At 37.4% G+C, this 16,618-nt stretch overlaps 1 protein-coding gene across 3 annotated transcripts in view; it reads right to left on the bottom strand.

Annotated features, from left to right (window-relative positions):
- Nucleotides 1-16,618, bottom strand: part of LOC117410726 (ribosomal protein S6 kinase alpha-2-like) — a 59,334-nt gene that overhangs the window by 38,986 nt on the left and 3,730 nt on the right. The window contains exon 1 of one of the 3 annotated variants that reach the window (XM_059025050.1): nt 9,913-9,930. The exons of 1 other annotated variant lie outside the window; for it this stretch is intronic. Coding sequence is in view for 1 of the 2 variants with exons in the window: in XM_034017490.3 (XP_033873381.3) it covers nt 8,972-9,070 (99 nt within the window). In the remaining variant the exon portion in view is untranslated. Of the gene's footprint in view, nt 1-8,971; nt 9,548-9,912; nt 9,931-16,618 lie in introns of those variants that run through there. One more of the 3 variants, XM_034017490.3, reaches the window with a different exon arrangement.

Here is a 16,618-nt window from a genome sequence, read left to right as displayed (position 1 = left end):
TGCATTCCAGGTTATTGCTAAAGTTGAACTTTTTTCTATTCTATGAATTACAGTCTATGTATCTGGAATTCAAATGAAGTATATGTATTAAACATGCAGATTTAATGTATTAATTAACCTGCTCTAAAGACAATAAGAACACAAACCTCAGAATATATATATATATATATATATATATATATATATATATATATATATATATATATATGCATTTTTTTTTGGTTATATCAACCCTATCTACTACTTTCGTGTGTCCCTAATCAGAATTGTTACAGTTGTGCTCTTACGTCACATTAGTTTGTCTGGTCTAACCCCTATGAATTTCACTGGCAGCTGATGTACTGCAATATCATGTTCTGTGTATAAATCATACTCATCAAGCACAAACAGAAGAAGAATTAAAAATACATTTTTATAAAAACTTAACATTGTGAAGCACAACAGCAGTCCATGCTCTTAAGATGTTATAGAAAGCTCTATTATTAATTTCCGGTTTAAGGATTTTCTAGTTTATAGTAAACATAAAAACACGTCTATAATTAAACAAACAATTAAACTTCATTAAAGGAGGCTGTGTGGTCCAGTGGTTAAAGAAAAGAAAAGGGTTTGTAACCAGGCGGTCCCCGGTTCAAATCCCACCTCAGCCACTGACTCATTGGGTGACCCTGAGCAAGTCATTTAACCTCCTTGTGCTCCATCTTTCAGGTGAGATGTAGTTGTAAGTGACTCTGCAGCTGACGCATAGTTCACACACCCTAGTCTCTGTAAGTCGCCTTGGATAAAGGCGTCTGCTAAATAAACAAATAACACTATGTAACACAGTTTTTGTTCCTGGGTAGTAAGTGTTATTTCCTAATTGCTTATGCCTCAAAAGTACAGAAAATGGCTATTATTCCCCACAAACTTTGCTTTTGTGACCAGGACAGTGATATTTTGAAATTTACCTATTTCCAATGAGAAAACGGGCGAATTTGTGTCTTTTCGTTCACATAAAGTCCGAAAAAAACAACATATGAATCCAAATTAACATGTATTTATACTAAAGTAATACAAAAATGACTACAAAAGATTTAGAAGTGAGTAGTTTTTCGGGATTTACGATTATACTGTAAATCACTTTCACGAATCAGCCCCCAAATGTAGTCTCCCATCATGTTCTCGTTATACTGTCCTTGGTAGCGGCGTTCAAAGTCCAGTATATCCTGGTGGAAGCGCTCGCCTTGCTCCTCCGAGTACGCTCCATGTTCTCCTTGAATTTATCAAGATGAGCATCAAGGATATGGACTTTGAGGGACATCCTACAGCCCATTGTGCCGTAGTTCTTCACCAGAGTCTCAACCAGCTCCACATAGTTTTCGGCCTTGTGATTGCCCAGGAAGCCCCGAACCACTGCGACAAAGCTGTTCCAAGCCGCTTTCTCCTTACTAGTGAGCTTCTTGGGGAATTCATTGCACTCCAGGATCTTCTTTATCTGTGGTCCAATGAAGACACCGGCTTTGACCTTTAGGGAAGAAGTCTTGAATGTACTTGAAGGTTGTCGACTCCTTATCTAGAGCTCTGACAAATTGTTTCATAAGGCCCAATTTGATGTGCAGTGGTGGCATCAGCACCTTCCGGGGGTCCACCAGTGGCTCCCACTTGACGTTGTTCCTCCCCACAGAGAACTCGGTCCGCTGTGGCCAGTCCCGCCCGTGGTAGTGCGCCTTGGTGTCCCTGCTGTCCCAAAGGCAAAGATAGCAGGGAAACTTGGTAAAACCGCCTTGGAGACCCATCAGGAATGCCACCATTTTGAAGTCTCAGCAAGGTCTTGATGCTGTTGTAATCCTCTTTGAGGTGCACCGAGTGAGCCAGGGGAAGAGACGGGTACTTGTTACCATTATGGAGCAGCACGGCTTTGAGGCTCCTGGATGAGCTGTCAATGAAGAGGCGCCACTCATTCTGGTTACAGGCGATTCCGATTGCCTCGAACAGACTGGTGACATTGTGGCAGAAGCAGAGCCCATTTTGACGGGTGAAGAAGCTGGAAAAAGGTTGGTGGCGCTTCCTCTGATCTGCGACTTGCACACTTTCATCCAACAAGTTCCACTGCTTGAGCCTAGATGTCAAAAGCTCGGCATTGGACTTGGTGAGACCAAGATCTCTAATCAAGTCGTTGAGGTCTTTTTGGTTGGGGTAGTATGGGTTTCTCTCCTCAGCTCCACCTCTGAAATTGTCATCTGGATCTACAACGTCTTCCTCACTCTCTGACTTGCTGCTCTCTTCTAAAGACGGCTGCTCTCTCTCCGGAGGAGTGGGTACGGGGAGCTCATGGCAGTGTGGCACCGGATCGATGGATGAAGGAAGGTCCAGATACGTGATAGCAGGTGCATTCTTGCCAGTCCGACGTTTGGAAGGGTCCACCATGCAGAAGTAGCAGTTGCTTGAGTGGTCAGTGGGTTCCCGCCAAATTCTTGGGATAGCGAACTTCATGGCTCTCTTTTCCCCTCTGTACCATCCTACAAAAATACATTTATTTCACCCATGACTAATGTGTAAAAGATTCTCGCAACATTTTTCATATATGATATATTTTTTCAATAACATTGAAAATTGTAAAACATTTTAAAATTAAAAACTTTTACAATTTTAAAAATTTTAACAAATTTTAGAACATAAAATTCTGAGCAACATTTGTCCATCTTACCTTCCAGAGATTTTTTTGCAGTGCTCGCAGGTGAAATGAGGTGCCCAGGGTTTGTCTTGATCCCCAACAGGCATGCCGAAATATGCCTTGTAGGCCTCACACATCTTGCTTCCACTGAGTACTTTTTCGCTCTTGTCTTGATAAATTGGCCGCAGACATAGCAAAATGCGTCTGCCGGATGCTTGCAGCCTCTTGATGCCATCTCAGAAAAATGCAGATATGTATCCACTTAGGCAGCTGAAACTAAACTGAACTGGTGGGCTTAAGGCCCCTGTATTTATACTACAGTGTGGAGTAGTGGTTAGGGCTCTGGACTCTTGACCGGAGGGTTGTGGGTTCAATTCCTGGTAGGGGACACTGCTGCTGTACCCTTGAGCAAGGTACTTTACCTAGATTGCTCCAGTAAAAACCCAACTGTATAAATGGGTAATTGTATGTAAAAAATAATGTGATATCTTGTAACAATTGTAAGTCGCCCTGGATAAGGGCGTCTGCTAAGAAATAAATAATAATAATAATAATAATAATAATAATAATAATACTATTTATATTACTGGAAAGTTCTAGAAAGTTCTAGAAGTTACTCCAAGTTTACTCAGCACTGAATCTATCTGGAATGTTCTGGAAAATAGGTAAATTTCAAAATATCACTGTCCTGGTCACAAAAGCAAAGTTTGTGGGGAATAATAGCCATTTTCTATACTTTTGAGGCATAAGCAATTAGGAAATAACACTTACTACCCAGGAACCAAAAAAAAATAAAAAATTTGTTACACGGTGTAATAATAATAATGACATGATGTCTAGCATATTGATAACATGACATTAGGTGCTTAGGAAGGGTGGTGTCTTTTTTTATTCTATTTTTGAAATGAGCTGACCACCATTCAACTGTTTCTCTTTATTCACCAACTTGCTGATCCCACACACATTACAATGAGCTGATTTTAATTGTAGAGAACGGATAACTATAATTGACATATAACTTGTACTGTAGGTATCTGCATAATTGATGTTTCAAGTGTTCTTGACATAGCAGTTTGGGGATTTTTCTGAAAGCATCATTGATTTTAGTTTTAGGATCAGAGCTGTTTGCAGCAGTTGCAGAGCTTTGATCTGCTCATGAGTGTTTAAAATGTGATGGCAAACCTAATGCTTAACTGCTCTTGAAAAATTATCTATATATTTGGTTTTGAAATGGAAAATGGAATAAAGGAATAGTAAAAAAAAAAAAAAGTTTTTCCTATGGTTTTCTCTACTCTTCCAAAATGGGCGCTCTAGTGCACTGGGGTTTGAGATCTGTCCTCTAAATCATAAATGCTCTGGCTTTTCTTTTCCATACCACATCATGGATCGTTATTGCTGTGTTAACTGTTTGACAATGTGGGCAATAATCCTTACACTATCAGTGCACTTTTGAAAAGAGCTTTGAAACAGACTTTAAAGGTATAAAGTGTAAAACGTTGTCAGGATGTTAACAATGAAAAATTACAGGTATATTATTTAAACAGTTGTAGCAATATGTGGGGATGTGTAATGCTATATATTTATGGAACCCCTGCTTTTTTTCTTACATTTTTTCATTGTATTCAAGGATGGAAGGCTGCCCTTGATACTGGACTGTGACCCTGCACAAGATAATCACATTTTCAATTGGTTCTTCAATCAGTTCTTTCACTCAGTTGTTTCTGGCAAAATTCAACAGAAACTTTCAACTTGTTATTTGGTTCCAGTCAAGAATAACATTTGAAGCCGTAATGTGTAGTAACCATGGTATCGGCCTTCACCTACTGAATCACCACATTCTCTCATAAAGAGTGAGCAATGCGATCTGCCCACATTGGTTCAACAACAGTGTTAACTCAGCCCGCTGACCTGAATTATTGAACTTCATGAATTTCATATTAATTTAATGTTATGTCTGAAAATGATATAACCTTCCAATTAAAAACATGTGTCATGCTAGAGTTTATGTTGCCATATAATTATGAATTATGAACAGACACATTTTAATTGATGCCAATGGAATTGGATTTTAATCTTATCACTGAGATAAATGATAAGATTAAAATCTTGTCAGTACAGAGCAAAACAGCTCTGTACTGACAAGTGCATTCTTGTGTGTTCTATACCATTGTTGAAAGTTAAGAATTCAAAACAAAACATAGTGACACGAGGAGCATAATAATTGTGTAGCATTAAAATAACATCAATTGATCACACAGTCTGGCCCCAGGCAGTTATAGGGACTGAGATTTTTACTATTTTACTTGAGTATGGTCCATTTGTTTTACTTGGATTGAACAAAAAAACATGTGTTCTGATAAATAAATATCTTCATGTTCTTGGGCAGATGGTGTCACTGTACTGTATGAATTGCAAATCACACCAGCTGCAGAATTTCTTTAGAGAGTTTAATTAGAGTGAAGGAAACTGGAAAATGCAATAACTGTCTTCAGTGTATACATTTGCAGCATCCAAGTATGAGTCATACCTGATACAGGTAAAATACTGAGGTAAAAAAACATTTTAGTGTCACACAGGGATTACTTAAACAGTAAATATCATTACCACTTGAAGGGGACACTTAACTATGTCTAATTGATGAGCAAAGAAATGTTTACAGTCTCTTATTAACATAAAAGTTTAATTTCTGTAGAGGCTGTGTAATGGTTTTAAGTGGGTAATGCAAAAATGATCAATGAGTAACAAAGAACAAAACCACATAGGTATTGGTTACAGTATGTCTTTCCACACAAATGTATTGTTTATATTATATTTCACTTTGTAACACAGATAAATCAACTTAGTTTACCTTTTCAGAATTTATGATGTACTATATGAAGACAGGTCATTCTAGAAAGGTTAAACTGCACCTATTTTGCACTCTGCCTTCTCATGGAACACTGAAAACTGCTTCAAACAATCGGAGTGCGACATATTAGGTCATAACCTAGTAAACAAAAAAAAAACACTGCTTTCTTAGGACTGCATCTTTGATTTAAAATATTTATTCTAACTCTGTGATACAGTATATTTTTCAGACAAACTTCAGTACACTGATGAACTACTGAACTGCTGGAAAATTACTTCACATGACATTAATTTAAATCAGCAGCTAGCAGAAAACAAACTCCGCTGCCAACTTTGTGAGAATGAATCAGCATTTCATATACTGTAGAATGCCATCTAATACAAGCTGTTCCTATGAAGTTCCTATATTGAAAGGGGTGTGCTGTATAACAAAACAGATAATGTACATAATGTATCACAATTGCTTCATTAATAAAAAGATGAGAACAACAAGGTGCACAACATTTTAACACAGTATGTTAGTCCTTCTGTCGTTTTCATGAGAGCATACAGAGGGAGATTAACACCAGTCACCCAACACACAGTTCTGCAGATGTTAATCCTTTACACCTATGCATTTTAATGTACCATAGATCAATGTTACCACTGAATGTTAATGAAAGGTCAGGTTGTAGATATTTAGGCGCTTGATAAATACAATTTAGCAGAAGTATACATTGGGGTTCATGCCTAGAGACCAAGTAATTTCATATACCATTAATTTCCTGTTTGCAGATGGAAAACAAGCTGCAGCAGAAAGTTAGCCACATGATCCTAGATTGAAAACTTTTAAATTCCAAAAAGCAACACACGCTTCACTCTCTACATACTCCATTTAAATCCATTAATTTCCAATGAGCATCTGTCACTCACTGATCCTGTAACCTTATCTCCTCTAAGACGAAAGCATCTGGAAAGTCAATAACTAGTATAATAGAGATCAATGATTAAAAGCTCAATGTGTCATAGAAAAACGGAGCGACATTAATATGGATTGGTTTAGTGTGATCACAGTGAGACAAAGAATCCTGTATGTTGTTGAGTACCTATTGTGATAGGCCTGTTTAAGGCACCACTGCCAATGCTGTCAAAGGACATATTTAGGTATTATCTTAATATTTAAATAATTAATGCTATTTCCCCAGGCTATCGTGTAGATCCACCTTCAAATGTAACATTTTCCATTGTGACATTTGCAATAATTTATTTGTCATGATTGCTTTTGATCTTTCATACACATTTAATAAGCTATTTTTTTAAGAAATGGTTGTAAAAACAATAAAAAAAACATTATAGTGAAAGTAAAAGTTAACACTGTCAAACTTGGGCAAAAAAAGGATTAAAACTAGACCAATGAAAAGAGACAGTTTGAAAAGAAGTACAGTACTTCTTTGAAGCAGCCATAAAGGTGATATGTGAAATCTGTGAGCCAACAGTTTTTATAAATGCTTATACAGTACTGCACTGATATTTTAAAAATAAATAGATGGATTGATGTATTTCATAAATGGCATAATTTTAAAATTAGACAAGTATTTATTTTCAGACAATTAAAAGTTTTATTGTTTCCATGTATGCCAATTTCTCATCTCTTTCCACGATCAAACTAGGTCAGATTGACACATGACAAATTAATTCAGCGTTATACAATGCGTAACAGAATTTTGTATTTTATTACAAATAATGAATTAATGTACCACCAAAATACCACATTAACTATTTTATGTAATATCTGATATTGACTCAACCAATACCATTTATTTAGCTCTTGAAATGTGTACCCAGTACGGTATTTACTAATGTACAGTAAAAACCTTCAGGTGCAAGAAGATTAAATATGTGCAGTGGTAGGAAACCACACCTGTTTGAAAAGTCTAATCTTGATGACATATATTTGCTTTTAATGACTGCTAAACAAATAGCATGATTTGAAATGGATGTCTCTTTCCAGGTTTAGAATACATTCACTTGTAGCCACATAATTCAGTACACAGAGATAACTGTAATTTAAAAATAACTGGCAATTACTGTCATTATTGACATCTTCACTTAGTACCTAGCTAGTAATGTGGTCTGTCCGATATGCTGTCTAACCTAATTGATGCAAAAAGTCAGTACATGTTTAGCGCTTACAGTATGAATAAAGTTTACCTGCTGTCTATATATAGTTAGAAATAACTATCTATAGACAGCATAGAAATAACACACACTCAGTTAAGCCCTGCTGAGAAACAGTCCACCTGTAGTGTGACAAAGTACTGGTATTCTGGAAAAGACAAATAACACTGTTGAGATTATTTTTTTCTTATAACCTGCCCTAACAACCACTTGAACCAAGCAGTCACCTGCTCTTATCGGCCAGTAATTGCAAGAACAGCTTTTTTTATTCAATACAAAATGAATGACAGAGGGACCTGTATACTGTAACTGGCACCAACAATGTTCCATTACTGTGCTAATTTAACTTGTATTGCTGTGTATATCATTAGCACCTTTAATGTATTATCATCAACTTTTTTATGTATGTAGACAGTTTCCAAGTGGGTTCAGAATCTTGTTACCTATTTGTGTGAAAAACTACAGAGGGAGAAGCTAACAGTAGAGGCATTTAAATACATTGAATGAATTAAATAAATAATAAATACACACTACCCTATTCGCAACATTTCTCTTTAGTTGGAATGTGTTTGTATAATTAATTTAAAAGGTTTAAAAAAAGAATAAGCCTGGTGGTTTCAAACCTCAGAAGACACAAATCAAACATGCCTAACATTTATGCAACTCAAATAGCAATGTACCAAAATCAGCCTTATGATCCGTTCAACTGAAAGGTCACTTTTTCGTAGTCGCATACTCCTTCTGTAATTACTATTAAATTCCTTGAAGTTCCAGTGACAATGCAGTGGATATTGTATGAATATTTAATCAGTAAGCATAGTGTGTAAGTTAATATTTTATATACATATATAAAAAACAGCAGATTTGTTTAATTATCTTAACCTACCGCACAATATACTGTGTTGCTAGCTGTCAAAGCACATGAATATGTAACTACTTACCTTTTTGTGAATAAAACTGTAACAACACAAAAACTTTCCGTTTTAATATATGGGAAACCCAACTAAAATAGCATCAACAAAATATGCTGCACTGTGTTCCTCTGTGATAAGACAGGATGCTAAATTCAGTGATTAAAAAAGTGTAGCAAAGTGCTTTGGGTAAAAAATAAATGACCTTTGGCAAACATCAGTTCCAACAGCACCGTATGATTGGCTGAATCCCTGCTGATAGCATAGGCAAGGAAAAGAACTTCCTGGTAAACAAGACGCAATTAATAGAAAGTGACTAAACTACTTGGCTTTAAATTACTTCATCAAGGCAATCAGTAAAAATAGCAAGAAGCAATTATACATCTGGGGAAAAAAAATTACAGACCTCTAATTTACTTAGACTGGAGCTCTTGGAGCGGGATTTCTTCCGGAGATAGACTGAGAAGAACCTCCTCACTGTAAATTTCCTCATGTTCATGTCCATTGTCTTTTTCTTATGGTCACAACTTGTCTTTGTTCATTCAAAAATTAAATAAAAATCTGTGCAGCTGAAGCAAAGGGATTTACTGCATCCCTGTCACCAACAGGTAATCCATAACGTAGAATAAGGAGAAATTAAATCGACTGAGCAAGTCATTAATACTGGCAAAATGAAACAGAGCTGCTGCTAACTGGAAATGCCATCAAAGCTAACTGGAGTGTTGTTGCTGTCCTCAGCACCTACCACTCTCTCTCTCTCTCTGCTTTCAGTTGATACGATGCAGTGCTGCAATCTAAACTGCTTCCCCGCTCCCTCCCTTTGCCTGAGGTTCTGCTCCACCCAATCAGACCTAAGAAGATGAAAGCTCCCACCTCCCAGCCAGCAGCACTTTTGACAAGCCTACATGTATTATAGATGTCTCTCTTCTTCTTGCACCTTCCCAGGGTTTTGCATCAGGGGACTTGTGGGACACAAAGGTCTCCCCATGCACATTGCTACTGTATCTCAGCAGCAGGGAGCTTTAATTAGGCTGAGTTGTCAATACGGAGAGTTAAAAAAAAGCCTCTTAAGACACAGGGGTTCTTGGGAGACATATGAATGTGAGCATCTGCTGCTGCTGGGTTCAAACTGATTTTTAAATATTTCAAAACTAATGAGACTAAGGGAAAGAGGAGGGGTCAAGAGAGTCCCCAGCACAGGAGCTCATTCGACTCGGAATGCAATTTACAAGCAATGCATTCATTTCTTTAAGATTTGGGAAGTATTTTGTACAGGGAATGGAAACGCTAGAAACTGGACCCTTGCAGATGAAGTGAAAAAATAATAAAATCAGCTTTCAATCTTACCTTTTTCTGCAGTTCAACATAGAGTATACAAAATGCAGCAGTACTGCTACAGCTTGCTTGAATTGCAGTTTAGACCAAAACAAGCCTTTTTTTCATGGGTAATATAGATAAATGCATACACCTGATACCTGGAATTCAACAACTAATTTGTTATCTCTTTCAACCACTCTTTCCAGCTGCAATTTGCCCATTAATTCCCACTTCAATGTCGACAGTGAACGCATGGCTCTGTGATGCAAAGCTTATTCTGGCTTCATCCTATATGAGAGACAAACGCTAAGCCCTTTTTTCAGTCCAAGGGCAGCTGGACCCTATGATTTATAATTAGAATGCAGAGATCTTCTGTAAGCTCAGATTCCAGCATAACTGATTAAGGTAATGTATACAATTACGGTCTTCTGATGCAGATGATATTAACTATTATTCTTTAACAATGAATAGGAAAATAAGTATTTACAGTAGGAAACTGCAAGGCAAGGAAATAAATAGTATTTTTTACACCTACTACACTTTAAGTACAGATGTTTTTCAAAATAAGCATGGTCTAAATTGATTGTTTTCTAAATTGCCCTGATTATCAAGATAATGAATACAATTCATATACAATAAAGAGCTGGAGCTCATACAGGGCAAGGTATGTTAATTGGATACACTCCCTCTGCCAGCATGGCCCAAACTCACCCTTATTAGGCTATTAATGTTCCATAATCTTGTCAGTGGCCACAGAAGGAGTTCACCAGCCAACCCTGTGTATACTGGAGTTCCTACAGTTTAAATAGGTCTAGTGACATGTCTTGTGCCCACATAAGTTTTATTATAATTATTATTATTTATTTCTAAGTATCACATTACAAAATATCACAATACACAATATCACATTACAGACAAGAGCAGTTATAAAATACAATAAAATTAGTCATAAGTAAGACCAAATTCAAATGAGAGAAAATAAAAAATACAGTAAATAATTATGTTTGAGAGCGATTACGACCAAGAGCAGTAAAACTTTAAAATACCTTTGCAGACGAGAAGATTCTTTGGGCTAGTCAGTGTAATTCACCAAGGTTTGTTGCAGAATAGCACTCGCTTAGTGATTGACATGATTGCTGTACTACTTTAAAATAATAAACATATACCTGTACAGTAAGTGTAGCTAAGTTCCCAGCTATCTTAGCTTTTTCAAACACTTGTTTTGCAATAGGAGTATGCTGTGCATTACAGCTCAGTTCACTTTCAAACCGGCGCTGTGCTAGTATAGAAAATATAACCGTGCTTACAGTTTACCTCGTTAAAAAAGTGGAAACACTAGAATAATTCATTTAGATTGATCCAGCATCAACTAGTAGGTAAGGGACTCCGTTAACACATTTTCTGTGACTGTGTCAAACACTGACACAAGATTATAAGTAGGGGTTCTGATTTTTGGTTTTAACAGATAAAACCTGATAAAACACCCCCGATACAACAGAAAAATGAAACCGTTGGATAGCCAATAAACACCGGAAAAACTGTGGAAATGGTTAATCAATTCATGTTGACTTTACCATATTCCCATTAAAAAATAAAACCTACTACAAAAATAATAATAAATACATTTCCAAGTGCTGCTGGGCAATGTCCCGCCTTCCTGACTTGCATCTATCATTGATTCGTTCTCAATACTTTAAACCCGCCCCAACTACTGAAAGACAGCACATTCCTACATTTCTATTGGAGACTCCGCTTGTGAGATTTAAAACAAGATTACAATCAGGATGGAGGCTTATTAGGAGGATTTCAAGCTGTATTAAGAACATAAGAAAGTTTATAAATGACAGGAGGCCATTCAGCCCATCTTGCTTGTTTGGTTGTTAGTAGCTTATTGATCCCAGAATCTCATCAAGCAGCTTCTTGAAGGATCCCAGGGTGTCAGCTTCAACAACATTACTGGGGAGTTGGTTCCAGACCCTCACAATTCTCTGTGTAAAAAAGTGCCTCTTATTTTCTGTTCTGAATGCCCTTTATCTAATCTCCATTTGTGACCCCTGGTCCTTGTTTCTTTTTTCAGGTCAAAAAAGTGCCCAGGGTCGAAATTGTCTATACCTTTTAGGATTTTGAATGCTTGAATCAGATCCCTGCTTAGTCTTCTTTATTCAAGACTGAATAGATTCAATTCTTTTAGCCTGTCTGTATACGACATGCCTTTTAAACCCGGGATAATTCTGGTTGCTCTTCTTTGCACTCTTTTTAGAGCAGCAATATCCTTTTTGTAACGAGGTGACCAGAACTGAACACAATATTCTAGGTGAGGTCTTACTAATGCATTGTAAAGTTTGAACATTACTTCCTTTGATTTAAATTCAACACTTCTCACAATATATCTGAGCATCTTGTTGGCCTTTTTTATAGCTTCCCCACATTGTCTAGATGAAGACATTTCTGAGTCAACATAAACTCCTAGGTCTTTTTCATAGATTCCTTCTTCAATTTCAGTATCTCCCATATGATATTTATAATGCACATTTTTATTGCCTGCGTGCAGTACTTTTACACTTTTCTCTATTAAGTGTCATTTACCAAGTGTCTGCCCAGTTCTGAATCCTCCTATTTTTGTGTCGTCTGCAAATTTAACAAGTTTGCTTACTATACCAGAATCTAACTCATTAATGTAGATTAGGAATAGCAGAGGACCTAATACTGATCCCTGTGGTACTCCAATGGTTACCTCGCTCCATTTTGAGGTTTCTCCTCTAATCAGTACTTTCTGTTTTCTACATGTTAACCACTCCCTAATCCATGGGCATGCATTTCCTTGAATCCCTACTGCGTTCAGTTTGAGAATTAATCTTTTATGCAGGACTTTGTCAAAAGCTTTCTGGAAATCTAAATAAACCATTATAGTTACAGTTAACACACAGAGGATTTAAAACAGAATTGTGGCGAAATGTACAAAAATGCCTACACACAAAACCCCCAGAAGAATGTGCCCGTGACCATAGGGATTTCATTGTGGAAGACATCAAAGGAAAGAAGGTACAATTTAAGTGTGCAAGTCGAGTTACTACTATTTTGACAGAAAAAAAAAAACCGCTCAAGCATTTTGGAAAGTAACCAAAAACACTAATTTTATACAGTATATCAAAAACGAAAGCCCCGAAATAAAAATGATTTACATAGAACTCGAAAATAGCTCAAAATGAGCACCGAAAAATACAATTAATAAAACCCGAAAAACATTGGCCCTAATTATAAGCAATCTATTATCAAAACAAATTCCATTTTTTAGGATCTCCACAGTTAATTAAATTAGTGGCCTAATTATTTTGATACAAAAATGTTTGTACAATCCCCCACAGTAGGGGGAAAATACTTTTTGTTGAAAACACTGCTTATGTAATGATGATAATTATATAAAAAAAAGGCCTCTAGAATGTTTTGTGAAGCCTCTGGAATTTTTTTGTGAATCTAGTCTTTATATAATGATATAGTGAGTACAGGAATTACGTTAGGAATTCAATGTTGTTTTTACAGGTCACAAGGTATAAAAGTCATTGTATAATGACTGTTCAAGGGACAAAGTGGTATTGAAGTAGTGGCCATTAAAAATGTGTGGTTTGTATACAGTAGTCTCCACTAACAGAACACCCCTCGGGAAGCAAGCAAAGTGTTCTTAGAGACAAAGTGTTCACTAAGACAGACTTAGCCACCAGACACAATATGAATCAATAAATATGTATTACCAGTGTAGTGTTAGAAAGTGGTACTTCGTCAGAATGTGGTACACATACAAAAAAGTGGTATGCTGTCAAACTGAAAGTGGTACGCTGTCAGATTTTGGTACAGATGCAATCAATTGCGACCTGATGGGTGTTTTGCTATTGTCAAAAGGAGGTATATTTACCATTAATTATACATTGTTTTTTTTTTTTTTATTAAACTGGAAACAGACAACCAATTTCTCTTAAAGGAAAAAAACAATTCACGACGAACAAGACAAAATGAGAAGTCACTGCAAAGTTGCACAAGTAAACAAATTACAAGACCAGACATATTGCATATGATAAATATTTGCATACTATTTTCTTAATGGTGGAAAAATATAATAACTTACATTAAAAAACGATGTAAAAGACTGGAAAATATAAATTCCATTAAAAAAGATGTCAAAGACCGAAAACAACATAACATACCAGATTGAAATGATCGTTTCCCTGCTTTCTTAGCGGAAGTTGTTTAGGCATGCAGCACCGCACCTATACTTGTCATGAGGCACGTGCATCAACATATGAAATGAACTGAATAAATAAAAGAAAAGAATATCACTTACAATGTGCGCCATCAAAAATAAAAATAAAGTTTCTAAAGAAGATGAGTTCAGCAAGCTAAAACACCACACGAACAATTGTCATGTGACACTTTCTATATTGGCTTGCTAGCTTGCAATTGGCTGCTGGCTGAGCGCTGGTTTAACATGTTACAGGTGTTATACACCAGCACTCTGAGGCACTGAGAGCTTTTCACCTCCAGCGACAGTGTGTCAACACTGGCATGCATATCGGCTGATTTGTTTAGGCTAGTATTTGTTTATTTTCACTATCATATAAACACTGCCATTTAATACTGTATGAAATGAAAATAAATATTTAACATTTGTTTTTCAATTGTATATTAGTGAAGATTTTTGTACATAAAGGTCGTCATGCTTTCATATATTTAAAAATATATTGTAACGACCCGAACAATTGCTTTGTTGCAGGATTGCTGTCTGTTCAGTTTGTCTGACAATCAGGTAAGTTAATATTTAATTACATATAACATAGTTTAATTTCAGATATTCCGTGTGGTTTCTATGTATATCGGTACAGCTTTTATTTTCTAAACAACACCCTTCACTTTTTGTGTTAGGCCTACAGAACAAGGAGTCGGACCCAGTCTGCCCACATCGCCAATTAAGGATCAAAGTAACTTCAATCTGCCTTTCGCTTTAACCCACAGACTTGTTGAATAACATTCTGAAGAGATTCGACAAAACGAGTAAATCCATTCAGGCACACAACATCGAACTGTCAGTGGTAGTTGAATTATTTGAATCTCTGAACACATTTCTGGATGATATTCGTGATCATTTTGATGATTTTGAAAACCGTGCAATGGAAACTGCAGTGCTGAAGAAATATCGAGACGATGACCACCCAGTGCTCTGCAGGATCATGATTGCCCCAGTGGAACTAAAGTTTTACTACAGGGCAGAGACAGATTTTGTGTCCATATGTTCCTAAAGATTCTGGATACTCTTTCAACAGATTGCTTGCACTGATCAAAAGCGTATGTTACTGTGCATAACTTGTTTGGCTTCCTTACCGACTTTCAGAGCATGTCAGAATACACAGTCACGGCAATTGGTTTGCACTGCCCATTAATTAAAATAATAACTAAACACACAATTACAATTTAAAACTAAAGGGCAGTGCGGCTCAATACCTGCATAGAGACGGGGCTCACAAAAAAATACATAAATAAAAGTTTAAAAACACATACATGACAAAATGGAGACCAAAAGCACAGACAGGGAGATATGCCTTTAAATTTGGCGGCTCTTTCTTTCATTTGTCTTCCTACCACCCGCCGAATCAGAGAGCTCCGCACCGGATGAGTGGGAGAGAGCACAGCTGGGGGTGTGGAGCCAGGAGAAGCTGCGGCGCTCAGAGAGGGAGTGGGATGAGGTCATCCAGGTCGTTGTCGAGTCGTTGCCAGAGAGACCACAGCCACTGCCAGAGAGTCCCGCGTTGCAGGTGGGAGAGTACCCCGTGCCGCTAAAGACGGAGCGCCCTATGCTGCCAGCGCCAGACCCAGAGAGAGAGAGACCAGCATCGCCAGAGTGCCCAGTGCTACCGCCTGAGAAAGACAACCACGCACCGCAGCTCCTGCCAGAGAGCTCCGCTCCACAACTGCCTTCTGAGAGAGAGTGACCACCGCCACCTGGGAGAAAGTGTCCCGCGCCGCCCAAGAGAAAGTGACCCACACTGCCAGTGAGAGCACGCTGCGCTGCCGCCTGTGAGAGACTGCACAGTAACACCAGCAAAAGAATACCAGTGGTCGGGAGTTCAGTTCGAAGTGACAGATACTGTATCAAATGGAAGAGACAGAAACGGAAGTTAGACTGGGTTTGAACAACACCGGTACTGCATTTACTGTAGAAATATTGCATGAATCACTAGTATAGGAAATTGAGGGACATGCTGTAGGAGCGTTATATTCAAGGCATGTTATAACCGAGGGAGCACTGTGTTTACATTTACCCTATTCAAACAGCAATACATTGCCTCAATATGGTTGCTATTCCCGTAATGTGTGTGTGTGTGTGTGTGTGTGTGTGTGTGTGTGTGTGTGTTATAAAGTGAAAAAAGAAGTGATACCTGAAACAAAAACATATTGAAATATGAAAAAACGCCAAGTTATCAAATGTGCCCAGCCATTTAAAGTAGAGATATCAAAAACACAAGCCATGTTTCAAGAAACCATTGGGACAACCTTGCCCAGCACAAAGCAAATAGGCACAACTGTAAAACCGATGGGGGCCAAGGTTTCCCCAATTGTTTCTTCTAACTTGTATAAAAAACACAAGCTAAGTTAGAAGAAACAATTGGGGAAACCTTGGCCAGCAGCAAGCAAATAGGCACAACTGTCATTGAAACCGCACGACTGCCATTCACAATCACACTTTCAA

Source organism: Acipenser ruthenus, chromosome 6, assembly GCF_902713425.1.
Source record: "Acipenser ruthenus chromosome 6, fAciRut3.2 maternal haplotype, whole genome shotgun sequence".
Classification (NCBI taxonomy): Eukaryota; Metazoa; Chordata; class Actinopteri; order Acipenseriformes; family Acipenseridae; genus Acipenser; species Acipenser ruthenus.
Note: the sequence above shows the minus strand (reverse complement) of the source record. Positions and strands in the feature narration are given on the sequence as shown.